Source organism: Lissotriton vulgaris, chromosome 4_1, assembly GCF_964263255.1.
Source record: "Lissotriton vulgaris chromosome 4_1, aLisVul1.2, whole genome shotgun sequence".
In the NCBI taxonomy this organism is placed as follows: domain Eukaryota; kingdom Metazoa; phylum Chordata; class Amphibia; order Caudata; family Salamandridae; genus Lissotriton; species Lissotriton vulgaris.
In genome coordinates this window covers 1,726,012,882-1,726,034,449 of record NC_141691.1, presented here as the reverse complement: position 1 = coordinate 1,726,034,449, position 21,568 = coordinate 1,726,012,882, and the positions used below count along the sequence as shown (strand labels likewise).

General features: G+C 48.8%; 1 protein-coding gene across 1 annotated transcript in view; it reads left to right on the top strand.

The window, feature by feature from the left end:
* The window catches only part of INTS8 (integrator complex subunit 8), a 793,677-nt gene that overhangs the window by 720,110 nt on the left and 51,999 nt on the right, over positions 1-21,568 (top strand). The window contains exon 27 of the mRNA XM_086966019.1: positions 10,388-10,431. Within this exon, the coding sequence (XP_086822145.1) occupies positions 10,388-10,431 (44 nt within the window). The remainder of the gene's footprint in view (positions 1-10,387; positions 10,432-21,568) is intronic.

Here is a 21,568-nt window from a genome sequence, read left to right as displayed (position 1 = left end):
GTGGAGAGTGACCTATTCCCTGTGGTGGCTGCCACTGTGCCCATCTGCCTGAGACTTGGCGGACCCCCCCTCCCCCATCCTCAACCCACTCCCGCCGGAGCAGTAAGTGGAGTGGACTGCCTGCAAATAGGGGGACAGGAGGCTGCTGAGCTGCTTACAAATTACTAACAAGGACGAGGGACGGGTGCGGTTTGTAGCCTGCCCTCAGTGGCACTCGCCACTGTACCCGCATCGGCGATAGGCCCACCTGCTGTCGTGTGCTGGGTGTGTGGCCTGAGGACACTCTTTCCACCCCTTGGACGACTCGGGTAAACGGATCCTGACTGCGGTGCAATTGTGTCCTCCCTCACGGTAATAAGTGTGGAAAGTGGATCCAGATTGGGGGTCAGGGTGCACGAGGGCACTGTGGCGGGTTCTCTGTAGCGGCCGCCATTCTGCTGACATCGGAGGAGAGCTCCCCCTGATATAGTGGCCTTGTGAAAACGTCTGTGGGAACATCCTTTGCCCCCCCCCGCCCTACTGCGGAAAGGGACGGAGCCCGCGGCGCATCGACTCATAGCCTTGCAACTCGGAGCACCATCACTATAGACTGAGCGGTCCTGGGGAGAGGTGATTGCACAGCGGGGCACTTAGTGCACTCCACTTGGTGGTGCATGTGGAGGGAATTGACTGCACCGGGCTGGCTGTGAAGGTCGAGAGGGGGGTCTTGGGCCTGACGCAGAGGTGGAGAAACCTGCGAGGGAGTTGACAGGCCCAGCTTAACTGGGCTGAATATGTTTGGCTGCACTGCCGGGGAGTGTCACAGAAGGGCAGTGAACGGATATTGCATGGCGCACATACTCCTCACACTCCTTTGAGATGCTAGCTAGAGACCCCCGTTAAACGTGCCTTTGTGCAACTGATAATACTGGCGATGGCAGTGTAAAACTGGGGCCTGCAGTTTCTTTTGGAAGCTCACTTATTCGGGGCCTATGGACACCGCCCTTCGAACTTAGCGGACAACTGGGAGTCACTGTCATGTCTTCGTTGCCTCTCCTGCGATGATAGCAGGTACAACTGCGCACAACGCTTATTGATCTGTGGTGATCCTCCATTTTCATATCTTTCTAACTGCGCAGTCACTGGGGATGTGCGCATTTCAGTGCAGTGATGGGCAAACCAGACACCAGGCAGCCTAAATTAAACTTCGAAACGAGGCCCACGCGGCTTGCAGGAGACTCCAGAAGGTGACAAAGGAGGTGAGGCACAACAAGGGTTGGCAGATCAGGTGACAGATGTTCAAAGCATCCTGCAGGAAGTGCGTCATGGGTTCACTACTATTGTAGATAAAGTTGACAAGATGTCTTCAAGAATGGATGCTATAGCACACAAATTAGAAGGGCATGACGACCGTCTATAGGAAGCTGAACAACGCATATCTGACAACGAGGATACGACTGCCAGGGCTACAGAGCAAATTGCCCGCATGGACAAGCTCCTGAGATTGATTGCCACTAAAAATGAGGACTTGGAAGCACGCAGAAGGCGCAATAACATACGCATCATTGGCATTCCGGAGTCAACCAACACTGGCAGGATGGAGGAGTACGTAGAGCAACTGTTATTGATCTCGATAGGGGCGGAGTCTCTGTCTAAACAATTTATAGTGGATCAGGCACATCGCTCCTTGGGGCCGAGGCCTCCCCCTGGCCCCGCACCGCAACCATTAATAGCCCGGCTGTTGAATTACGACTGCGATGTGACACTACATATAGCAAGGAGCAAGCATCAACTAACATATGATGGAAATAAGTTCGGTGGTCCAGGAAGAGCGGCGGAAATTCATGGACGTCCAGAATAAGCTGAGGGCGGCCCAAATTGATTATGCACTGTTGTATCCGGCACGCCTCAGAGTCACACATCAGTGGATACAACGTTTTTTCACTAAACCACAACAGGTGGAAGAGTTTCTTAAACACGTTAAACGTACCCAACGTAGAGATGGAGAACAGGCTGCGTCGCGACAGGTCATATTGGAGGAAGTGGAAGAGGACTCATAATGACGGGACTGTCGATGGACAGATAAGTCTACTTATTGCAATGTGGTGTAATAATGATGGGACAGTGCAAACTGTTTTGTTGTATATACTATTTGCCCAATGGTTTGAATATAAGAGAAGAGCAAGTTTTGTTGGTAAGTCGGGCACCCTTGACCCTCTGGGCTCTACCGCACAAGTTGCGTCGGTCTCTGGGGGAAAGGAGTCACCATGCCAACACCTAGTAGTAAGTTCCCCAACTGCTAAGTAAGGGAGGGGGGGTTTGTTTTGTTGTTCGTACAGGTTAGTCAGCATGAGGATTGGATGCTGTTTACTGACCACTGTGTGGCAAACGCATGATGGACCTTTTTTTCCCTTTGGTTGTTTTTGTTATTGGGTGGGAGGGGGACATGTGACAATTTCTGGCAAGTTGGGGCTGCTTCAGTGGGTGGTGGGTGTGAGAAGTTGGCCTGGTATATGATGTTCACTATTCTAGTGAGCACCTTGCACCAGTCCAAACAACCCTTATGGTGATGGTTGTAAAGTCAACCTTATAGACCAGCTATCCTAGGGGTAGCATGGACAAAGCAGTCTTAGGCTAAACTCAAGAGGGCATGTGAAGCCAGCAGTTTTACCATATGCAATCCCTTTAATACCAAATGAAAGGACACCACACAGGATATATATTCAAAATATTTATGTATTTATTTCTAAAGAAATCCCCTGAACTCTTTATGAGCACAGAAGCACAAGCGCATAACAAGTAACTTAATATAACATACAAAAGTTACACAAATATGGATAGGGCCGGGTGGCCCGCTAAACCATATACTAAAAAAGTGGTATAAGTACCACATCACGAACAATGGTAAGGCCTAGGGCCTTGGGAATCGCTGGGGCTACACTGGACTAACAATGGTTAAGGAGCAGGAGGCCCACGGGTTGCGTGTTCTGTGTCTAAAGGCACACGTGTGCACACATAGAAGTCAATGGGTGCGTAAAAATAGAAAGTTAAAGGTTTCGGAGTCTTCTGACTGGACTAGAACCTAACCACTTGAAACTAGGACACTAGGAGAGTTACTCTTTACAGGAGCACCGCAGTACTCGCGTTACCTAACCCACAGGATGCGGGTGCATAGGTCCCAAAGTGTGTCGGGTTTCTTCGTGGAGTTCTATGGAGCCTTGGAGAAAAGATGCTGCAGGCGGCCAGGAGAGAAGAGTCCGGGTGGATCGAAGATGTAGAGGACCTGAAAGCAGAGGGGACAGAGTCTGGGTCACTAGCCAGTGACCAGGAAGGACCAGGCGATGTCGCGAAGCAATCAGGTGCTGATGGGAAGCTTGTCTCTGCAGCCACGTGGACCAGGAGGCGTCAACGATGACCAGGAGGCAGGCACGGACTGTCCCACGAAGGCTCTTGCTGTCGGCGTTGTCGGCTTCAGGATTGGAGTCAACAAGCCTTGACAAAGGCAACCCACGCAGGATACGATGTAGGCTTCTTACTCAGACCAGCAAGGTCTGAGGGGCTGCTTCTTTTGAGGGAAGCAAGGGCCAGTCTGGAGCAACCAGACCAGTGGTGTAGTTTCAAAAGATCGTCGCCAAGATGGCAACTAGCCAACGGGCAAGTGACCGGGCAGATGCGTAGAGCAAAAAAAATGTAAAAGGGGCCCAAGCAGAACTCGTGGAGTGTGCAGGGCTGATCTTTGGTGCAGATGCTGCTCGGGCTGGGGCTTCTCAATCCCCAATGCACAGCTTCAGGGAGGCCTCGGGGGCTGCACAGTTAGCAGGTCGCAGACTTTTCAAGATGGCCGGTCCCACGTCTCTCGTCTCCTCCACAGGTCTCAGCTTTGCAAGAACTGTGGATCGGGCTGTTGGATGTCTGGGAATCCGGTTCTTGTCAGGCTCTGGGCTCGGGCTCCGGCGGCGGCACAGCAAGTCGTCGATCGCTGTATGAGGCCTGCTTTTGCAGGGTGGTCACTCCTTGACCACAAGGGAGATTCTTCAGTCGTCTTCTTCAAGTAGAGTGATGAAGGTCCATAGTTTTGTTTCAAAGTTTCAGTCAGGATAATCTAAAGTCTTGGGACTCAGCTCCTACCTTATATACCAATCTTAGGGGCTGGGTTACCTGCTAGGTCCCTCTTATGGGTGGGACCGGGGAGGGGGGTGGTTACACCCCTTTCCCTTTGTTCAGTTTCGCGCCAGAGCTGGGGCTGGAGTGCCCCAGCACCGGTTTGAACTGGCCTATGCATCGGACACCTTGTGTGCCCCAGGCAGTGTCTCAATCCTTTCAGCCCTCCCTGACCCAATACACAAAGTCCTGTCTGGGGTGGTGCTTAGACCTCCCAAGGCAGGAAACCTATAGTCCAAGCCTCCGTCGCTGAAATGACTCCCAGCAGCAGGAGGTCAGACTTGTGTCTGTGGCAGCAGCATACATTTTGTGATGCTGAGGCTCTGGTTAACTTTAACCGGGAATAGTAGGAACAACATGTCTTCTCCCTCTAGAAGGGTGGAATGCTACCCCCGTCGCCAGGACTGGCGATGGGGTAGTATTCCAAATCGTATGACACCTTACTCGACATGTTTTGATAAAGCCAAACCATAGTTAGCATTTAACCGGGAGGTTCATAATGCACTTAAGAGTATATGGTATGGCAATATCCTAGAACAGCTATAAGGACATGGTTCTGAAAGCTGCAGACAGGCTCAGCTCATGCTAGAGCACCATCTCACATAAAACCAAGCACTCTGCCTCCAGGATTGTTAAGCCTTGACATAGGAGTGACTTATTGGTGTATATGTGTCTAGATATAAGGTTAGATATAGGTATACTATATCTAAAGCAAAGGGTGATTACACCACCTTGCCCCAGCTGAGTGATCAGCCAGTTGTGTCAATTTGGGTGGCCAGCCAGGGGTGGCAAAAGGTATGCTGCAGCCCCTGGTAGGCCTTGGATGCACCTATGCCCTGGGTACCTATAGTACACTGTACAGGGGCTCATAAGGTGACCCAGTATCCAATTGGAGATGTAACTAAAGTACATGGAGCCCATTTTGCAGAGTGAGCAGATAGCCTGGGGCCCTGATTAGCAGGATCCCAGGCCAACTAAGTCAAAAACCAGCTAAACACTAGGCAAAAAATCTGGGGTAACCATAGTCAGGTATCCACCTTCCTACAGTGGGGTGGGAGGGAGGGCACATGGTCATTAACATACAAGATTGTCTTTTGAGGGGAGTGGTCAGAGTGTTGAATGGTTTCGCTGTTTCCCAGTCAGTACTGGATCTGATGGTCCGTCTGGAGCTAGACTGGGGCCTTCCCTGCGATATTGAGGTTATAACTGCATGGCTGGTACCTTTCCGAGCTCATGAATCCTACTGACGTTGACAGGCTGAATGTTCTCACGTGGAATGTAAGAGGACTGGGAGATCCACGTAAAAAGCTCAAGATATTAGCGTATCTCGATATACATCAGGTACATGTAGCAATGTTGCAGGAGACGTACCTTACCCCACAACACTCCAGTACATTAGCAAGCAAGTGGGCAGAGCACAGAATCTTCTCCTCTTATTCCTCGTACGCGAGAGGCGCAGCTATCCTTATAAAAAAACGTACACCATTCACGCTAGCTGGAGCCGCTTGGGATACACAAGGGAGGTACTGCTTGGCTTGGCGCAGATTGGGACCCGATTCAGTTACTCTAGCTTGCTGTTATGGGCCGAATACAGATGATCCGCAGTTTTATACGGACTTGTGGGTGACGATTATAGACATTGGTTCCAATCACATTATATGGGGTGGAGATTTTAACATCTCATGCGCGTCGAATATTGACAGATCTCACCCCGCCCCCCATCACTAAACCATGGCACGTGCGACACTACAGGCCACACTCACTGAGTACCGCTTTATAGATGCCTGGAGACATTTGCATCCCAATAAACTGGAAGGTACTCACTTCACCACGCAGTCGGCATCCTCGGCGCGTCTAGATTACATATTCCTCTCTGAGAGGCTTGGTCCGGCCATCTCACAGGTGCATCATTTAGCTCGTACCTATTCTGATCATGCGGCTGTCAGGCTCTCCCTGTCTTCGGCAGCCTATGGCCCGCCGAGAGGTAGTTGCAGATTGCAACCTATCATCCTATTAGACACGGTATTCCAAGAGGAGCTCCGAGAGGAGGTACAGGATTTTTTTGTGCCTAACAAAGACTCTGTTGACAGTGTGGAAACAGTCTGGGAAGCGTTCAAAGTCACACTAAGGGGTTTTGTATAGCGAAAGGAGCTGGCATACTCAAAGACATTATGCACACGCTGCGTAAACTCGACACCGAACTTAAAACACTAGAGGCGACAGTTTCCACAACGCCAGATAGCCCCACACAATCGAAAGCTTACAGAGTTTATGGACGCGGCGCGTAGGGAATCGCACTTTAGGGGGAAGTATTGGATAGCCCGTCACTACGGAGAGGGGGAGAGACTAGGCAGGGCATTGGCAGAATCCATACGGCGGACGCGAGGTTCCAATGTTGCTCTGGAGCTGGAGGGGTTGGATGGGATTGTGTGCAGGGATACTGCGGACATATTGAATACTTTCATTGCACACTATGCAACACTCGACATTACTACTACGCGGATGGACACGCTTGACTTGGATGCTTATTTGGGGGATGTGTCCCTGGGGTGGCTGAGTGATGTGCAGCGGCAATTTCTCTGTGCCCCGTTTGAACTGGATGAGGTAAGGGAGGCAATCCTGCATATGAAATCTGGGCATCCCCATGGAGTTTTACAAAACCTACATAGATCTGATGGTCCCCATATTACGACAAGTCTACGAAGATGCGCTGGAAGTGGGGCATCTTCCTCCCTCTATGAGAGAGGTCCTAATTACATCTCTTTTAAAACCCGGGAAACCACCAAAGAAGTGCGATTCTTACAGACCCCTGTCGCTACTCAATTGTGATGTGAAGATACTCGCAAAGCTCATCGCCACACGTCTCAGTCTGCTCATGGAAAATTTTTATTCTACCAGATCAGTCAGGTTTTGTCCCTGGCAGGGCGGCGTCCCATAACTTGAGGACACTTTTCACAGTCTTGAATAATGTATCATCAGGATTGCCTTTGGCGGCTGTCTTTTTAGACGCCACAAAGGTTTTTGATTCAATAGAGTGGGACTACGTCTTTGGAGTAATGAAGCGCATGGGGTTCCCCCCTCTTTTCCTTTCATGGATACGATTACTCTACTGATCGCCAGTGGCCAAGGTGCTTGTTAACGGTAGAGTCTCCCAGAGTTTCTCAGTCACAAGGGGCACTCAGCAGGGCTGTCCCTTATCACCCTTACTTTTTGCGATAGCAGTTGAGCCGCCGACGGCAAAACTGAAACAGCATCATCGGGATAGAGCGTTACGATGTAATATGCGGCAGATATTGGTCTCTCTGTACGCCGATGATATCACGCTCTATATACGTGACCCACAGCATAACTTAAGGGATTCATAGTGTTTGGGAAGCTCTCGGGGGTCCAGATTAACTGGGGAAAGTCTCTTATATTCCACTCACTGATGCTACGACTCGCTTCCCATTGGATTAGCCGATGGAATGGTGCGAGGACGAATTGAAATATTTGGGTATCCGCATAACAAGAAATGGGGACGAGCGTTTGCGTCTTAATTATGGAACCTCTATGGTGCGTATAACACAATATATCTCGTTGGATAACGCTCCCCCTGTCTATAGCGGGGAGAGTCTCACTGATTAAAATGGTGATACTGCCCCAACTGATTTACTTGTTTCTGAATATTCCGTTCCACCCGGGAACATATTTTTTTAAGCAGCTGTAGTCCGAACTGACGCGGTTAGTGTGGGGTGGGAAGCACTCAAGACTGCAATGGAAAGTGCTTATTAGGCCTTATTCCCAAGGGGGGTTCGGCATCCCCAAATTCAAATTGTATTATCATAGCGCACAGGCGCATTATGCCTACTTTTGGGTGTATCAGCCACGTTACATGCCTCAGATAGCGGCGGAGCACTGGCTCGCCCAGCCGGTTCCTATTGATGGCACACTGTATGGTCCACTTCCCAGCAGGGATGAGACGCCAACCACTGTTACTTGCACTATCACAGCATGGGCTCACATAAGTAAGATGCTGGATGCGCCTATGCTGTATTTGCCATTACTGCCCCTTGTGTATCATCCCAATATGCCTCTTCTACAGGAAGGGCTCTTCAATAAATTTAAAGAGCACACACACATACGTACCTGGGGAACGTATACCATGAGGGGCAATTCTGCTCGGCTGATCATATCTTCCAGGGTTTACAACGTACACCCTTAGATACCTTTCTATACATCCGTCTTAGACACGGAATCCGCTCTATTACTCCAGATTTCCCTGTGGAACCACCGACTCTTGCACCATTGCAACTGGCACTTCAAGGCGAGACAGCTAAATGCCTGGTGTCGGTGATATACAGAACAGTGCACACGCAGAGGGAGGAACCAGCTGCATTAGCAAGAACGAAATGGGCTCAAGAACTAGATATGGATATAACAGGTGAACAATGGGCATTCTGTTCACTGCAAACTGATTGGGTATCGGCCAGTAGCAGGCTGAGAATAATTCATTATAAGTTTCTACTCAGACTATATTATACCCGAGCTCAGATGCACAGATACAAACTAAAGGACACTGACACATTTTACAGGTGCCGAGCCCCTGGTGCTGACTTTCTGCATCTTCCATGGGAGTGCAAAGGGATATACGTGTACTGGCTGTTGATTTTTGAAGCTTTGTCCTCAATGGTGAATGAGCGGATTGAGCCGACACCGCTGATAGCTTTGTTGGAGTATGTTGTACCATTACGAGCGGAGCACCGTAAGTTTGTAGCCTTGGCGCTGTTACTAGCTAAGAGGAGAGTGGCATGTCGTTGGGGCAGGGGAAGAGCACCAACATTCAAACTGTGGCTTAACGATCTAATATATTGTCAGGAGCAACTTGCGACCTATGCGGAACTGCTACCTGTTACGTCCAGACCGACGGATATATGGGCCACACTGCAATGTTACTTATTATCGCGCTCTCAGACAGATCCCTCACAGACTGATGGGATTACTTACACACCATAGTGCACCTCGCGCGCTAGTATTTGCTATAATAGATGACCCTGGTGGAGGTGAACTGTCGGTACGTTGAGTTGGATGGGTGGGGATAGCAACTGCTCCTTTTTTTATTCAAATATGACCGAAATGGGATACAGTGGAGTACTGTGGCGATGTTCATATTATTGCTGTATGCTGTACATAATGCCCCTCCTTTCTCTTTTTTCTGTACCCTAATAATCCACAGAACGTTTTGACCATGTGCCTCATTTGGGTAGCGAGATGCTGAAGCCATTAAAGATGGGTTGATAGTTGTATCTGGGGAGGTTGCTAAAGACAGCTGGCTACGGCTCTGCAAACATGTTACATCAAGCAATTATGAGTATATATGACCATGTGTGTACTATGTTTGAGAAAATCAATAAAAAGAATTTTTTAAAAAGCTTGTGCAGTGCAGAAGAGGACTATCTCGCAATGGGTCGTCCTCTGCATCAAAATTTGCTATGCTCTGGCAAAAAAGCTGCCTACTGAAGGATTAAGGGCCCATTCCACCAACGTGGAGTTCCAGTCCTCAACAATTGTCAGGCAGCAATGTGGGTATCCCTGCACATCATATGTTTACCAAGCACTACTGCCTCGAAAGTCAAGCCAGAAAGGACTGTCTTTTTGGCCGCACTGTCCTGCAAGACTTCCTGATTTAACCTTGTCCGCAGTTCCTCCTCTAGGTATGGTATTGCTTGGGTATCTATTCAGAGGTTAGGAATCTGCGGCTAGATGTCTCTAGCAGATGGACAGGTAACTTTCGGTAATGCCTGATCTGGTAGAGACATGATCTAGCCGCAGATTCCTTACCGGTCTATCCATCTTCTCCGCATGGCAGACAGGTTTATAAGGTCAGGGCTGTTCCCTCTTAGGGCCCAAGTTGTTCTAAACACACCAATATCCGTGCCCTTTATGGCTCCGGTCTCTTCTGGCACGGACAACGATGTCACGTGGAGCCGACCGATGCCACCTACGGGCTCACAGTGGTATTTCCCGAGCAAAAGTCTTCCGGATCCAGCCTGACGCCTGGAAAATTCAAAGGGAAGGAATCTGTGTCTAAATTATGTCTCTAGAAGATAAGGTGTTACCGAAAGTAAGTAACTTGTCCAATAAAAGGCACTTCCATTAGCATTTCAGGAGTTTGATTTACACATTCTTGAGCGGTTCTTCCACAAGAGTGAAAATCCACTTTTCTGGAATATGTATTCTGTCTGTGCCCTTTCCTTAATCACTGTTAAAGATCTTCATCATAAAAGAGGAGAGACAGACAAAAGGCAAATTGCAGTAAGTAACTGAATGAAATATTCTGAGATTTGAAAAGTAAGAGATCTGACATCTTCTGTGCCCCTACCCCACCCTTCTTGAATTGTAGATGAAAGAAGACTTTTAACGTTGCAAGACATTTATTTTTGAGTGTATTGTGGTAAATATTGCTCCCCAAATTCAATGGCTAGCAGTACTTTTCAAAAGAAAGTCAACAGCATTGATCTGTCCATCATACAATAAAGAATGCTTCCATAAAAGAAACAACAAAAAGGTTATGTTAATGTGAAGTTCATATTAGACTTATAATTTTTGGGGAGTTTGTTTAGGTCTACCAAGACCTTTTGATTATTATATATATACATTTACATATATATATGTGTGTGTGTGTGCGCGCTTACAAAACGCATTTGCTCCTGTTGCATCATAGGTGTGTTGAGTTATTGAACACGTTATAAATCTTTGCATTGAAGAGTAACTGTGTGTGCAGGAGGCAGTTGATGACTTATGTTCAGCATGTTCCACACAAGTTTAAGTACCATGTAAGTTCTGTAAGCAGCCTTGAGCTATTAGACGGATTCGTCACAGCATGACAATTTCTACATAACACAGAATACTGTGTGCACTAAGTACTAACCTATGTATAGGTGCTTCTTTTGCTTCAGAAGATCTTCAGACCTTGGTGTTTTTAAGCAAATAGTGTTGCATAGAGTGCACACTGTTCCTAGTAAATAATTTTTAATACTAAAGTGTACTTCTCATGAATTTCAAACAGTGTGGTACACTCCATAGAGTAAATACTGTTTACAATACCAACTTTTCTACTCAAATAAGCTTTATTTCTCAATGTAGGTTTGGTGACAGTGAGGAGTTGGATACAGATAAAAGCTGTGCACAGTAGGGTATTACTTTTGGAAAAGACTTAGAATTTCTTGAGTAACTTGGCTTTTTCTGTACAATTAGTAAACATGTTGAACACTGTGTGCAATGAGGGGTTCCCATGTATCTGTGGTTGATTGTTGATGTGAACTAGGCTGACTGTGAAATATATGGTGTAGGGTCAATGTTGCAAATAACATATGCTTGCTACGCCTAAAGGTATTGTATCTGAAATTGTATTAATAATTCATAATGCTCTGAGCTATTACGTACTTACTTTTAGGCCTCTAATGCCATACTAGTTTATAGAGTAATGTGTACAAAAGAAGCTTAGATGATGTTATCAGTGATGTCATTAATGTTGTCAGCTGTGATATCATTTGAGATGGCATCAGTGATGTCACAAATGATGTCAAAGAACATGTCATTAGTGATTTAATATGTGAGGCCACAAACGGTGCATGGGTGGGCGAAAGTGAAAGTTAGCTATGCTAACTATAACTTTTACATTTCTGTGGTTGATTTAGTTAAAAACGTTAATGTTGTCTCACATATTCACATAACTATGTTACTTTAACCTTTGTAATTTGTAATTGGGTTTTTAAGGCTTTTTTCTTTTTAAATCAAAGACAGATCTTTATATCACACCTAACTATAACCTTTCTTTAACCATTGGGTTTTTTAGTGAATTTCTAGGATTATTTTTTTTACATATGGTAATATTTCTTTACCGTGCATAAAACCAACCCGCAGTTGCACACCTCCATCGGCTCTGCGCCTCGGGGAGTTGTCTGCAATGCCTAAGTGATGTCATTTTAGATGTCATCAGTGATGTCACTGACCATGACATGAGTGACTTAATATATGAGGTCATACGTAGTGCATTGGGGGGGCGTGAGTTAAAGTTAGCTCAGCTGACCATAACAGCTGACTTTCTCTGGTTTTGTACGAGTGAAATGATAGCCTAACTATAACGTCCCTTTAACTTTTTTCAGTGACTAAATGTATGTATATATGTATGTATATGTACAGCCGCTACCAATCTCTTAGCGGCAAGACATTTTTAGTGTGGACTGCTTCCTGGCCCAATATTACTCCACGGCGCTGACGAAGGCCACAGACGCCGAAATGCATTCGCCCTGGTGGAGTTGTTAAAGGCTTCCTTTCCCGTTCCCGTGCTGGTCTCCGCCTTTTCTTTCGGGAAGGATTTTGGTGCATATATTTATATTTATATATGTATGTATGTATGTATGCTTGGGTATCTAATCTAAGGTGAGAAATCTTGGTTAAGTCTCTATCAGAAGATCAAGTTACTTAAGTTCTGTAACACTTTTTATGATAGAGACTATCTAACCCCATAATCCTCACTGACCCTCCTGTTCTGCGACATGGGCTGTTCTCCATAAATATCCGATTAGATACTGACTGTTCAAACATTGCTTTTTATGTGGCTCTATGTTTTTAAGCATGGAATTAGTCGCGAAAGAAACTGATGCCAGCAAGCCATATATAGGCACCGCGTTGGCACTTCCAACGCAGCTGATGCCAAGTGGAGGCGGTCGATGCCACCTCCCTGCACACAGAGGTACTGGTCAAGATTTTCTGGATCCAGTCTGATGCCTGGGGAATGCTCTTAACGTGAGGAATCTGGAGGTAGAAATAGACTCTACCAGAAAAGGTGTTACCAAAAGTAAATAAACTTGTTAATACATCCTCAATTTTTAAATTTGAGGAAACATGCTATCATCTAGCTCTATCTTTAAGGCTCCTGGGCATCACCAGTAGCGACAAATAATAAATTATTTTAAAATGTGGTGTCCGATTTTGTGTATGAAAGCGTGTGTTGTGTGTCTTTTTTAAAAACAAATGTGGTAATAGTATGGTTTCTGTAAGAATTTTGTTTGTGTAAATTATTTGACTGCATGGTAATGGTGTTGGAAGATGTATATTTTTCATGAAAATTGTTGTAGGTAACCCCTTTCTATGTTGTTGGTGTCAGAATTGATAACATCAAAAGTAAATATAAACGTATAACTGGTTGACTGAAAAAAGATACAAAAGAAGGTTTTATATAGGGATTGTTAGGGGGTGCAGTTAACGCATGTTTACTTCCTCCACTAACTGCGTCAATTTACATGCCATTTCAAGTTGACAAATCCACTTTCTGAGTACTTTGCATCATCTGGCATAAGCCATAAAGCACCATGTTCATGCATTTCATAATAAACACAGCCTTAAGGTTTTGGGCTTTAACCGTACAGGTATATCAACATAGCAGCATGCTGGTCAATTCTCCAGAACTTCCAAACGCAGTTTGCAGAGCTTCTTCTCAATGTGGGAAGACTGTTTTAAGCACCTTTTTACACAGTGAGTTTCTTCTAGGGCACTCAAGCCATGCCTGTTTGTTAACAGAACCTCATGAAGGGGAACAAAACATGTATTTACTTGTAAAGCCAGTTGTTCCCATGCTTTTTCTCAGAGAGCACTCTGTCTCTCTCTAGAATTTAGTTGTTTTTTTAAAACCTGTGGTGTGGTTATTACAAGTTGCCGTACCCTCTGTCCTGTAACTTCACTTGAATATACTACATTCGATTTGTTGTGCATCTAGTTGATACTCTTCGTCTGTTTTTCCTGTGCAATTTAGTTCCTCACTTGGGTCCAGCTTCTAAATTGATTAGTTCGTCTTTGTTCCCTTTTGTAAAAGATTTTGTGTCACACCCGGGTGCTACCCTATATGAGGATGTTAAATGGGCTTTATTTTGCTTTATGATACTAACTTCAAATTGTCTTATTCTGGACATCTGATAGAGACTACTAGCAGCAGATTCCTTCTCGTAGAATTATCCCCAGGCGTGAGACTGGATCCGGAAAATTTTTGCCACAATATCCCTGCGCGCCGGCACAGCATCACGCAACTCCGCCCAGGCGTCGTCTGCCCACATGATGTCAGCGAGGTCACATAAGCCCCACCCCGGCGCGCCTACGTCAGTTTTCTTAGTTTTCTTCAGAGAACTTTTCACGTCTCTCCAGGTCGACCTCCTACCCTCGATCAGTTTCGGCAGACTGCTTCAGATACGGCCGTGGTTGTCGTCCTCGTCCTTCTCCGATGTCGCGAGAGCGTCGCACTCCGGTGGGTAAGTGTCGCAGTTTGTATCCGGGGGCTGGTGTTTGGCCTTCCGGGGGCGTGAGCACTCCACGGGTCATGCGGCCCTTCGTGTTGTCCTCTGTTTTCCAGTGAGGGGACGTTGAGAGTCGAGATGGAGACATACGTGGCAGCTGTGCAGGCCTCACTGTCATCTCCTCCTTCCCCTCCTGAAGCGTAGACGGATCCCTTGCCTCGCGCGGGACCCTCCGCGACGCCACCGGCGGCTCTGACCCCGGCGCCGACTGGTTCGGATCCAGGCTTGGAGGATGTGGTGCTGTTGGGGTGCGGCCCCTCTGGGGTCCCTCCTTCAGGCCATGGCGCCTCTGCCTCGCCCCAAATTCCGCGGGAGTCCCTGTGGTGTCGCGGGAAGTCGACGGGGCTCGGGTTGCATCCCCAAGCCCCGGTCGGCCCTCTGGGCATCCGAAGGCGCTGTCCAAGGCTGAGCTGATGCCACCAAGGCGCTGGTGTCTGCTTCGGGCAGCGCCACAGGGGTCCGTGACCTCTCCTTGTCCCACTCTGGGTCGAGGTGGGGTGGGAACTCCTCGTCCCCCTCCATGCCCTTCTCGTTACTCCCCGCGGGCGGCTGCCTCGTCAGAGGGCGAGTGGGAGGTTGATTTGTCCCTGCGCCACCCCATGGGTCGCCGGACTGCCTCCGCAACATTCTGGTGTTTTTTAGAAACAAGGGGAACCCATATGATAGCTAAGGACCATGAGTATAACTACGTTATAAGAAACAAAGGTACTTAGCTCATTTAGAATCAATACAATAAAGTATAGGAACACAATGGAATACTATACGTTCTGGTTTCCTAACCCAGCCGGGTAAGGAATTTATTTCCAACAAACAATGTTAAATATACAATGTAGAACAATAGCGTGACACAAGCCTGTGCCGTACTAAAAAAGAAAAAGGAGGAATAAGAGTAGAGTGAAAGGGGTGCTTTTCAGGCAAAGGAAGAGAGCAAAACAGGGTACTGTAAAGAAATTAATGAGTGCTGACAGTATCGCCTGGAATGGAGCATACACAATTTCATAAACAATATCGTGAGTGTAACCCCACTCGTGGGTGTCGACGTTTCGATCCCTATTGCTCAATTAGTTACATGGGATCATCATCAGGACTTAGAGATACACAAGACATGCCTGAAAGTAAAAAAGCCTCTAGTTTGGAGGTAAGAAGCCTCTCATGTGAGGTTTCCTGCAATTCTGGGTATGTAGCACGGTGGTTACTGGTGCCAGGCTGGGACCAAGTGAACAAGAATTGTGAGGGAAATCCTTAATGGGATCCAGTTGGGATTTCACAATAGACGTTCAGCGCGTCTCCCGTTCATGTTGCGTGTAAATTCGGACTTTAAACAATGAATAAGCGGGAAACGGACTCTGCAGAATCGGCATCAATGGCCGTTCGAGCAGTACACCGACGGTGCGGTGCTTCGGTACAAGTCAGGATATCGACTCGCCTCTACTGCGGATACACGGTCGATGCCGGTTCCGGGAACTGCCGGTTCCGGGAACCGGCATCGACCGTGTATCCGCAGTAGAGGCGAGTCGATATCCTGACTTGTACCGAAGCACCGCACCGTCGGTGTACTGCTCGAACGGCCATTGATGCAGATTCTGCAGAGTCCGTTTCCCGCTTATTCATTGTTTAAAGTGCGAATTTACACGTAACATGAACGGGAGACGCGCTGAACGTCTATTGTGAAATCCCAACTGGATCCCATTAAGGATTTCCCTCACAATTCTTGTTCACTTGGTCCCAGCCTGGCACCAGTAACCACCGTGCTACATACCCAGAATTGCAGGAAACCTCACATGAGAGGCTTCTTACCTCCAAACTAGAGGCTTTTTTACTTTCAGGCATGTCTTGTGTATCTCTAAGTCCTGATGATGATCCCATGTAACTAATTGAGCAATAGGGATCGAAACGTCGACACCCACGAGTGGGGTTACACTCACGATATTGTTTATGAAATTGTGTATGCTCCATTCCAGGCGATACTGTCAGCACTCATTAATTTCTTTACAGTACCCTGTTTTGCTCTCTTCCTTTGCCTGAAAAGCACCCCTTTCACTCTACTCTTATTCCTCCTTTTTCTTTTTTAGTACGGCACAGGCTTGTGTCACGCTATTGTTCTACATTATATATTTAACTTTGTTTGTTGGAAATAAATTCCTTACCCGGCTGGGTTAGGAAACCAGAAGGTATAGTATTCCATTGTGTTCCTATACTTTATTGTATTGATTCTAAATGAGCTTAGTACCTTTGTTCCGCAACATTCTGGGCCAAGGCTGGCGGAGGACTTCGGGTCACTCCCCTAGTCCCTCTCGTCCCTCCACGCAGGCGGCTGCCTCGGCCCATCTCTCTACTACCCTTCCCGGCCAAGGTCAACGAGAAAATCGTCAACAGACAGCTAACCCGTTACCTCAAAGAAAACAGAATCCTGGACCCTTCCTAGTCGGGGTTCCGCAGCAACCACAGCACCGAGACTGCACTCATCGCCGCCACCGACCACATCAGGACTTCGCCGGACAACGGTGAGACGGCAGCACTCCTCCTCCTAGACCTCATCGCCGCTTTCGATACTGTCTGCCACCGCACTCTACGCGCACACCTCCACGCTGCAGGGATCCGAGACAAGGCTCTGGAATGGACCACCTCCTTCCTCTCCGGCAGAACCCAGAGCGTCCGCCTCCCCCATTCCGTTCCAAAGCCTCCCAGATCATCTGCGGCATACCCCAGGGATCCTCCCTCAGCCCGACACAGTTCAACATTTACATGGCCCCGCTCGCACACGTCGCCCGACAGCATGACCTCAACATAATCTCCTACGCTGACGACACTCAACTGATCCTCTCCCTTACCAAGGACCCCATCACCGCCAAAGCCAACCTCCACGAAGGAATGAAGGCCGTCGCCGACTGGATGAAGATCATCCGTCTGAAGCTGAACACGGACAAGACGGAGTTCTTCATCCTTGGCTCCAACCCTTCAGCCTGGGTTGACTCTTGATGGCCGACGGCACTGGGGGCAGCCCCGACACCCACCGACCATACACGCAACCTGGGAATCATCCTCAACTCAACGCTCTCAATGACCAAGCAAGACAACACCGTCTCCTCCTCCTGCTTCAACACCCTCTGCATGCTCCGCAAGATCTACAGATGGATCCCGACAGATACAAGAAAGACAGTCACCCAGGCCCTCGTCAGCAGCAGACTCGACTACGGAAACGCCCTCTACGCGGGAGCCCCGACCAAGCTCATCAAACGACTACAACGCATCCAAAACGCCTCGGCACGACTAATCCTCGACGTATCACAACACGGCCCCATCACCCCCCACTTGAGAAACCTGCACTGGCTCCCTGTCAACAAGAGGATATCCTTCAAGCTCCTCATACACGCACACAAAGCACTCCACAAGACCGGCCCAGCCTACCTCAACAGACTGCTCTCCTTCTACATCCCCAACCGCCAGCTACACTCTGCCGACCTCTCACTCCCCACCGTCCTGCACATCTGAACAGCCACCAGCGGGAGATCCTTCTTCCACCTCGCCGTCAAGACATGGAACACCCTCCCACTGAGCCTACGACAGACCCAAGACCTGCTGGCCTTCAAGAGGATACTCAAGACCTGGCTGTTTGATCAGTAGCGGCCCCCCTCCCCAGCGCCTTGAGACCCTCGCGGGTATGTAGTGCGCTTTACAAATGTTTGCTTGATTGATTGATTGATTGACTGTTGACCCCGCCGTCCTGTGAGGCCTGCTGGCTGGACTCTTGGGGGCGCAACATGTTCGCCTCAACCAGTGCTGCCCTGTGGGCCCTTAACACCTTGTGTGTATTAGTGAGGGCCTCCTCTTGTTTGTGGGACTCGGCTGAGTCTCTAGGATCCGTGGCTTCCCATGAGACTGTTCAGGTGGACTTACGGCATCATGCTTTGGATGGACGGGAGCTAGCGGCTTTTATTCTCCGCTCCGCTCTGGACATCTCAGAGGTGTTGGGCCGGGCCATGGCTTCCTCAGTCGCCCTCCGTCGCCATGCTTGACTTCGGGACGGCATGTTCCCTGAGAATATTCGGGAGCGGCTCAATGATCTTCCGTTTGATGGCAGCTTGTTGTTCCATGCCCGTCTGATTCTGCCATCCAGAGGTTCCTGGTGGGGCTCTGTCCTCCTCCACCTCCTACTCCTCTGCCTTATTGTCCTCCTCCTCCTGCCCCCTCCTCTGTGACTTCTGAGTTGAGCTGGGTTTGGGCCTTTTGGATGCCCTCGCTATGGATGGTGTTTCCTGGCATTGAGTCCTCCTTGATGGGATTTTGGCATTGTTGCCTGCTGGACGGCCCTTGTTGCCTGTGTGTGTGTTTTCTTTTGCTAGAGTAGTTACACAGACTTGGCCCTGAGATTAGGCCTTCTGTTTTTCTTTGGGCTGATGTCAAGCCTTCCGCAGGGCTGTTTTTTTCCCTGTGACACTTTTGCTTTCTCCTCTGCTGCTGAAGTTATTCCAAAAAGGGTTCCCGTGTCTTGGGACTTACCGTACCCTATGTGGGGTAGTGGTAGCTGTTATCTAGCTCTGTTCTGCTGGGGAGTGCTGGTTGCCTTCGGTGCTTGTTCTCCATGGCTTTTCTGTATGTTGCTATTGCTTCTTGAGGTTGTGTGCGCTACCCTTGTAATAGTGGGTCCGGGCATTCCCTCTTCTTCCTGCTCTTGTGCTGAGAGCTGGGATTCTTCTGTGTCCTTCTTGCGGCTTATGCTTTGGCTGCCGTTCTGGCTGGCCTGTTGCCTTCCCTCTGTGTGGGCTCGTCTCTTTCCTTGGTTTCCTTGGGCACTCTAGGCTTCTTCTGGTTCCTCTGCCTGTACTGGCGTTGGGTGGAAGCTCTGTTGCCTTAGGGGTGGAGCGGGGTGCTTCGGCCTCTCCGGCCTTGCCCTTGGTCCCTCTGAGGGGATTGTGCGGGCCCCTTCACTCTTCATTCTTCCTCCTACATCCCTCTTGGGGTTACTGGTGTTTGACTTGCGGGGATCCTCTTGCCTGGTAGGGGCGAGGTTACTTCCCTGGTCTACTGGTCTTGTCTCCAGTGGGCCCCTGTCCTGTCCAGACTGGTGGGGTCCTTTTGCAGACCCTATGTCCTCTGTGAGTACCTTCTTTTGCTCTTGACGGGGGCTCCATCTGGTTGCTGTTCTTCCCTCCTCCTTGCTTCTGGGAAGTTAGGGTTCTGGTGCTCCTATGCCCCGCTGCTCTGGCTGCTCCAGGTTGGGGAGGTTTGCCTCCAATCTCTACCCTCCCTCCCTTCCTCTTACTGCTAAGGGTCCTGGCCCCTCTGCCTCTTCTGAGTTGGGGTCCCTTGGTCGTCCTTAACCCTGTTTCTTGGGGGGTGGTTGCCCTCTGTGCTTGGTGGTTTGGAGGTTGGTTGTTCCTGACTGTTGGGACTGTCTCCCTTTCCTTGTTTCGGGGTGTGGGTTGTAGGCCTGCTACAGGTGTCATGCCTTTTTACGCAGGTTCCCTGTCTCCGAGGGAGAGGTGGGGTGGCTGTCTATGTATTGGCAGGGTGACTGCTCAGGACTCTGCTCTGTTCTTCTTTCTCTCCCTGCCCTTGGACACTGCAGTGTTGCACTGTTTCCTATGGGGTCTCATCCCTTTTTGTATACTCTTTCTCACACTTTCCACGCTCCCACAGTTTCTTGTCTGGATGCTCCGCGTTGTGGTGCGGAAAAGTTCTCCGGAGAAAACTGACGTGGGCGCGTTGGGGTGGGACTTATGTGACCTCACTGACGTCATGTGCGTGGACGATGCCTGGGTGGAGTTGTGTGATGTCGCCCCGCCCCGTTGCGCAGGGATGCTGTGGCAAAAAGTCTTGTGATTTCGCCCCTCCCCCGGTGCGCAGGGATGCTCTGGCAAAAAGTTTCCGGATCCAGTCTCACGCCTGGGAATAATTCTATGTGAAGGAATCTGCGGCTAGAATCACCTCTACCAGATACATCGTACAGGTAAGTAACTTGTACTTCTTTGCTACTCAGCATCTTGGATCCTTGGTGCTGTTCCGAAGTGAGCTAATTTTCCACCCTGGTGCTAAGTGTAAATTGTTCTGTCTTGGAATGAGGTGCTGCTTATAGATTGCGGTTTTTATTCCTGGGTGCAAGCATGCCTCAGGGAAATGCATTTCTGAATGTATTTCATACAATGTCCTTTGAAGACACTAAGAGTGCTTCTCTGCGCCATGACGTTACCTATGAACTGTTAAGTCTGTATTGAGCAACAATTAAATTATTTTACATTGACCGTGGGTATGTTTTTATGTCTCGCACCTAGCGTTGCAGTGTGTAGCACTGCTCGTTCAGCGCGAGACCTCATGTAGGGGCTTCTGAAAGCTGACCACACGCTTGTGCGTGTGGTTTTGGTTTTGTCAGCTGCTAATGGTTGCGTTTTTATAAAAGACAGCACGCCATTGGTGAAAGGCGTGTGCATGTCCCAGCTTCTTTAGGAATGTAACCGCCCACGTCCCATCGATGTCTGTTACACACAGCAGCGGCATCTGAGACGTTCACTTTGCTGCTGCGCTCCCTGGCCCCCTCTCCTCTGTGGTGCACGCGCACCACTGGTTCCGATTCCCGCCCCCACTCCTCTGTGGTGCGCGCACACCACTGGATTCGATTCCGTGTTTGTACTCTTTCTCCCACTGTCGTCGCCCATCTTTTTCTCAGTTCTCATGGTCCCTCATCGGCTCCCTTTCCTTTTCTCTCCTTACTTCCCTCTTTATCTCTGCCCTTTCTCCCTCCACTGCTTCCCCTTCCCAGTCCTGCATGTTCCCGCGCTGCTCTCTCCCTCCTGGCCGTGAACCTCCTCCCCCTCTCCCTCCTTCCTCAGTCCCAGGCATTTTTTATTTAACTAATGGCGGACTAGCATAATGGTTTCAAAGCACGTGGCTCACCCACTTAACTGGGAGATCGCTTGCCAGCTTCCACCCGCCTGTTTGCTGTCCTGGGAACTTCACCATTTCTGACCTCTCCAAACGTGTGGCCGGAAAAAAGTGGTGGGAGTTGCTGGGAAAATGGCGCACTTCGCCCCCACTTCAGTCATCCCCTTTGTTTTTCTTCAAACCCTGAGAGCTCTGCTTCTGTTCCAGGTAGAACCCCCATC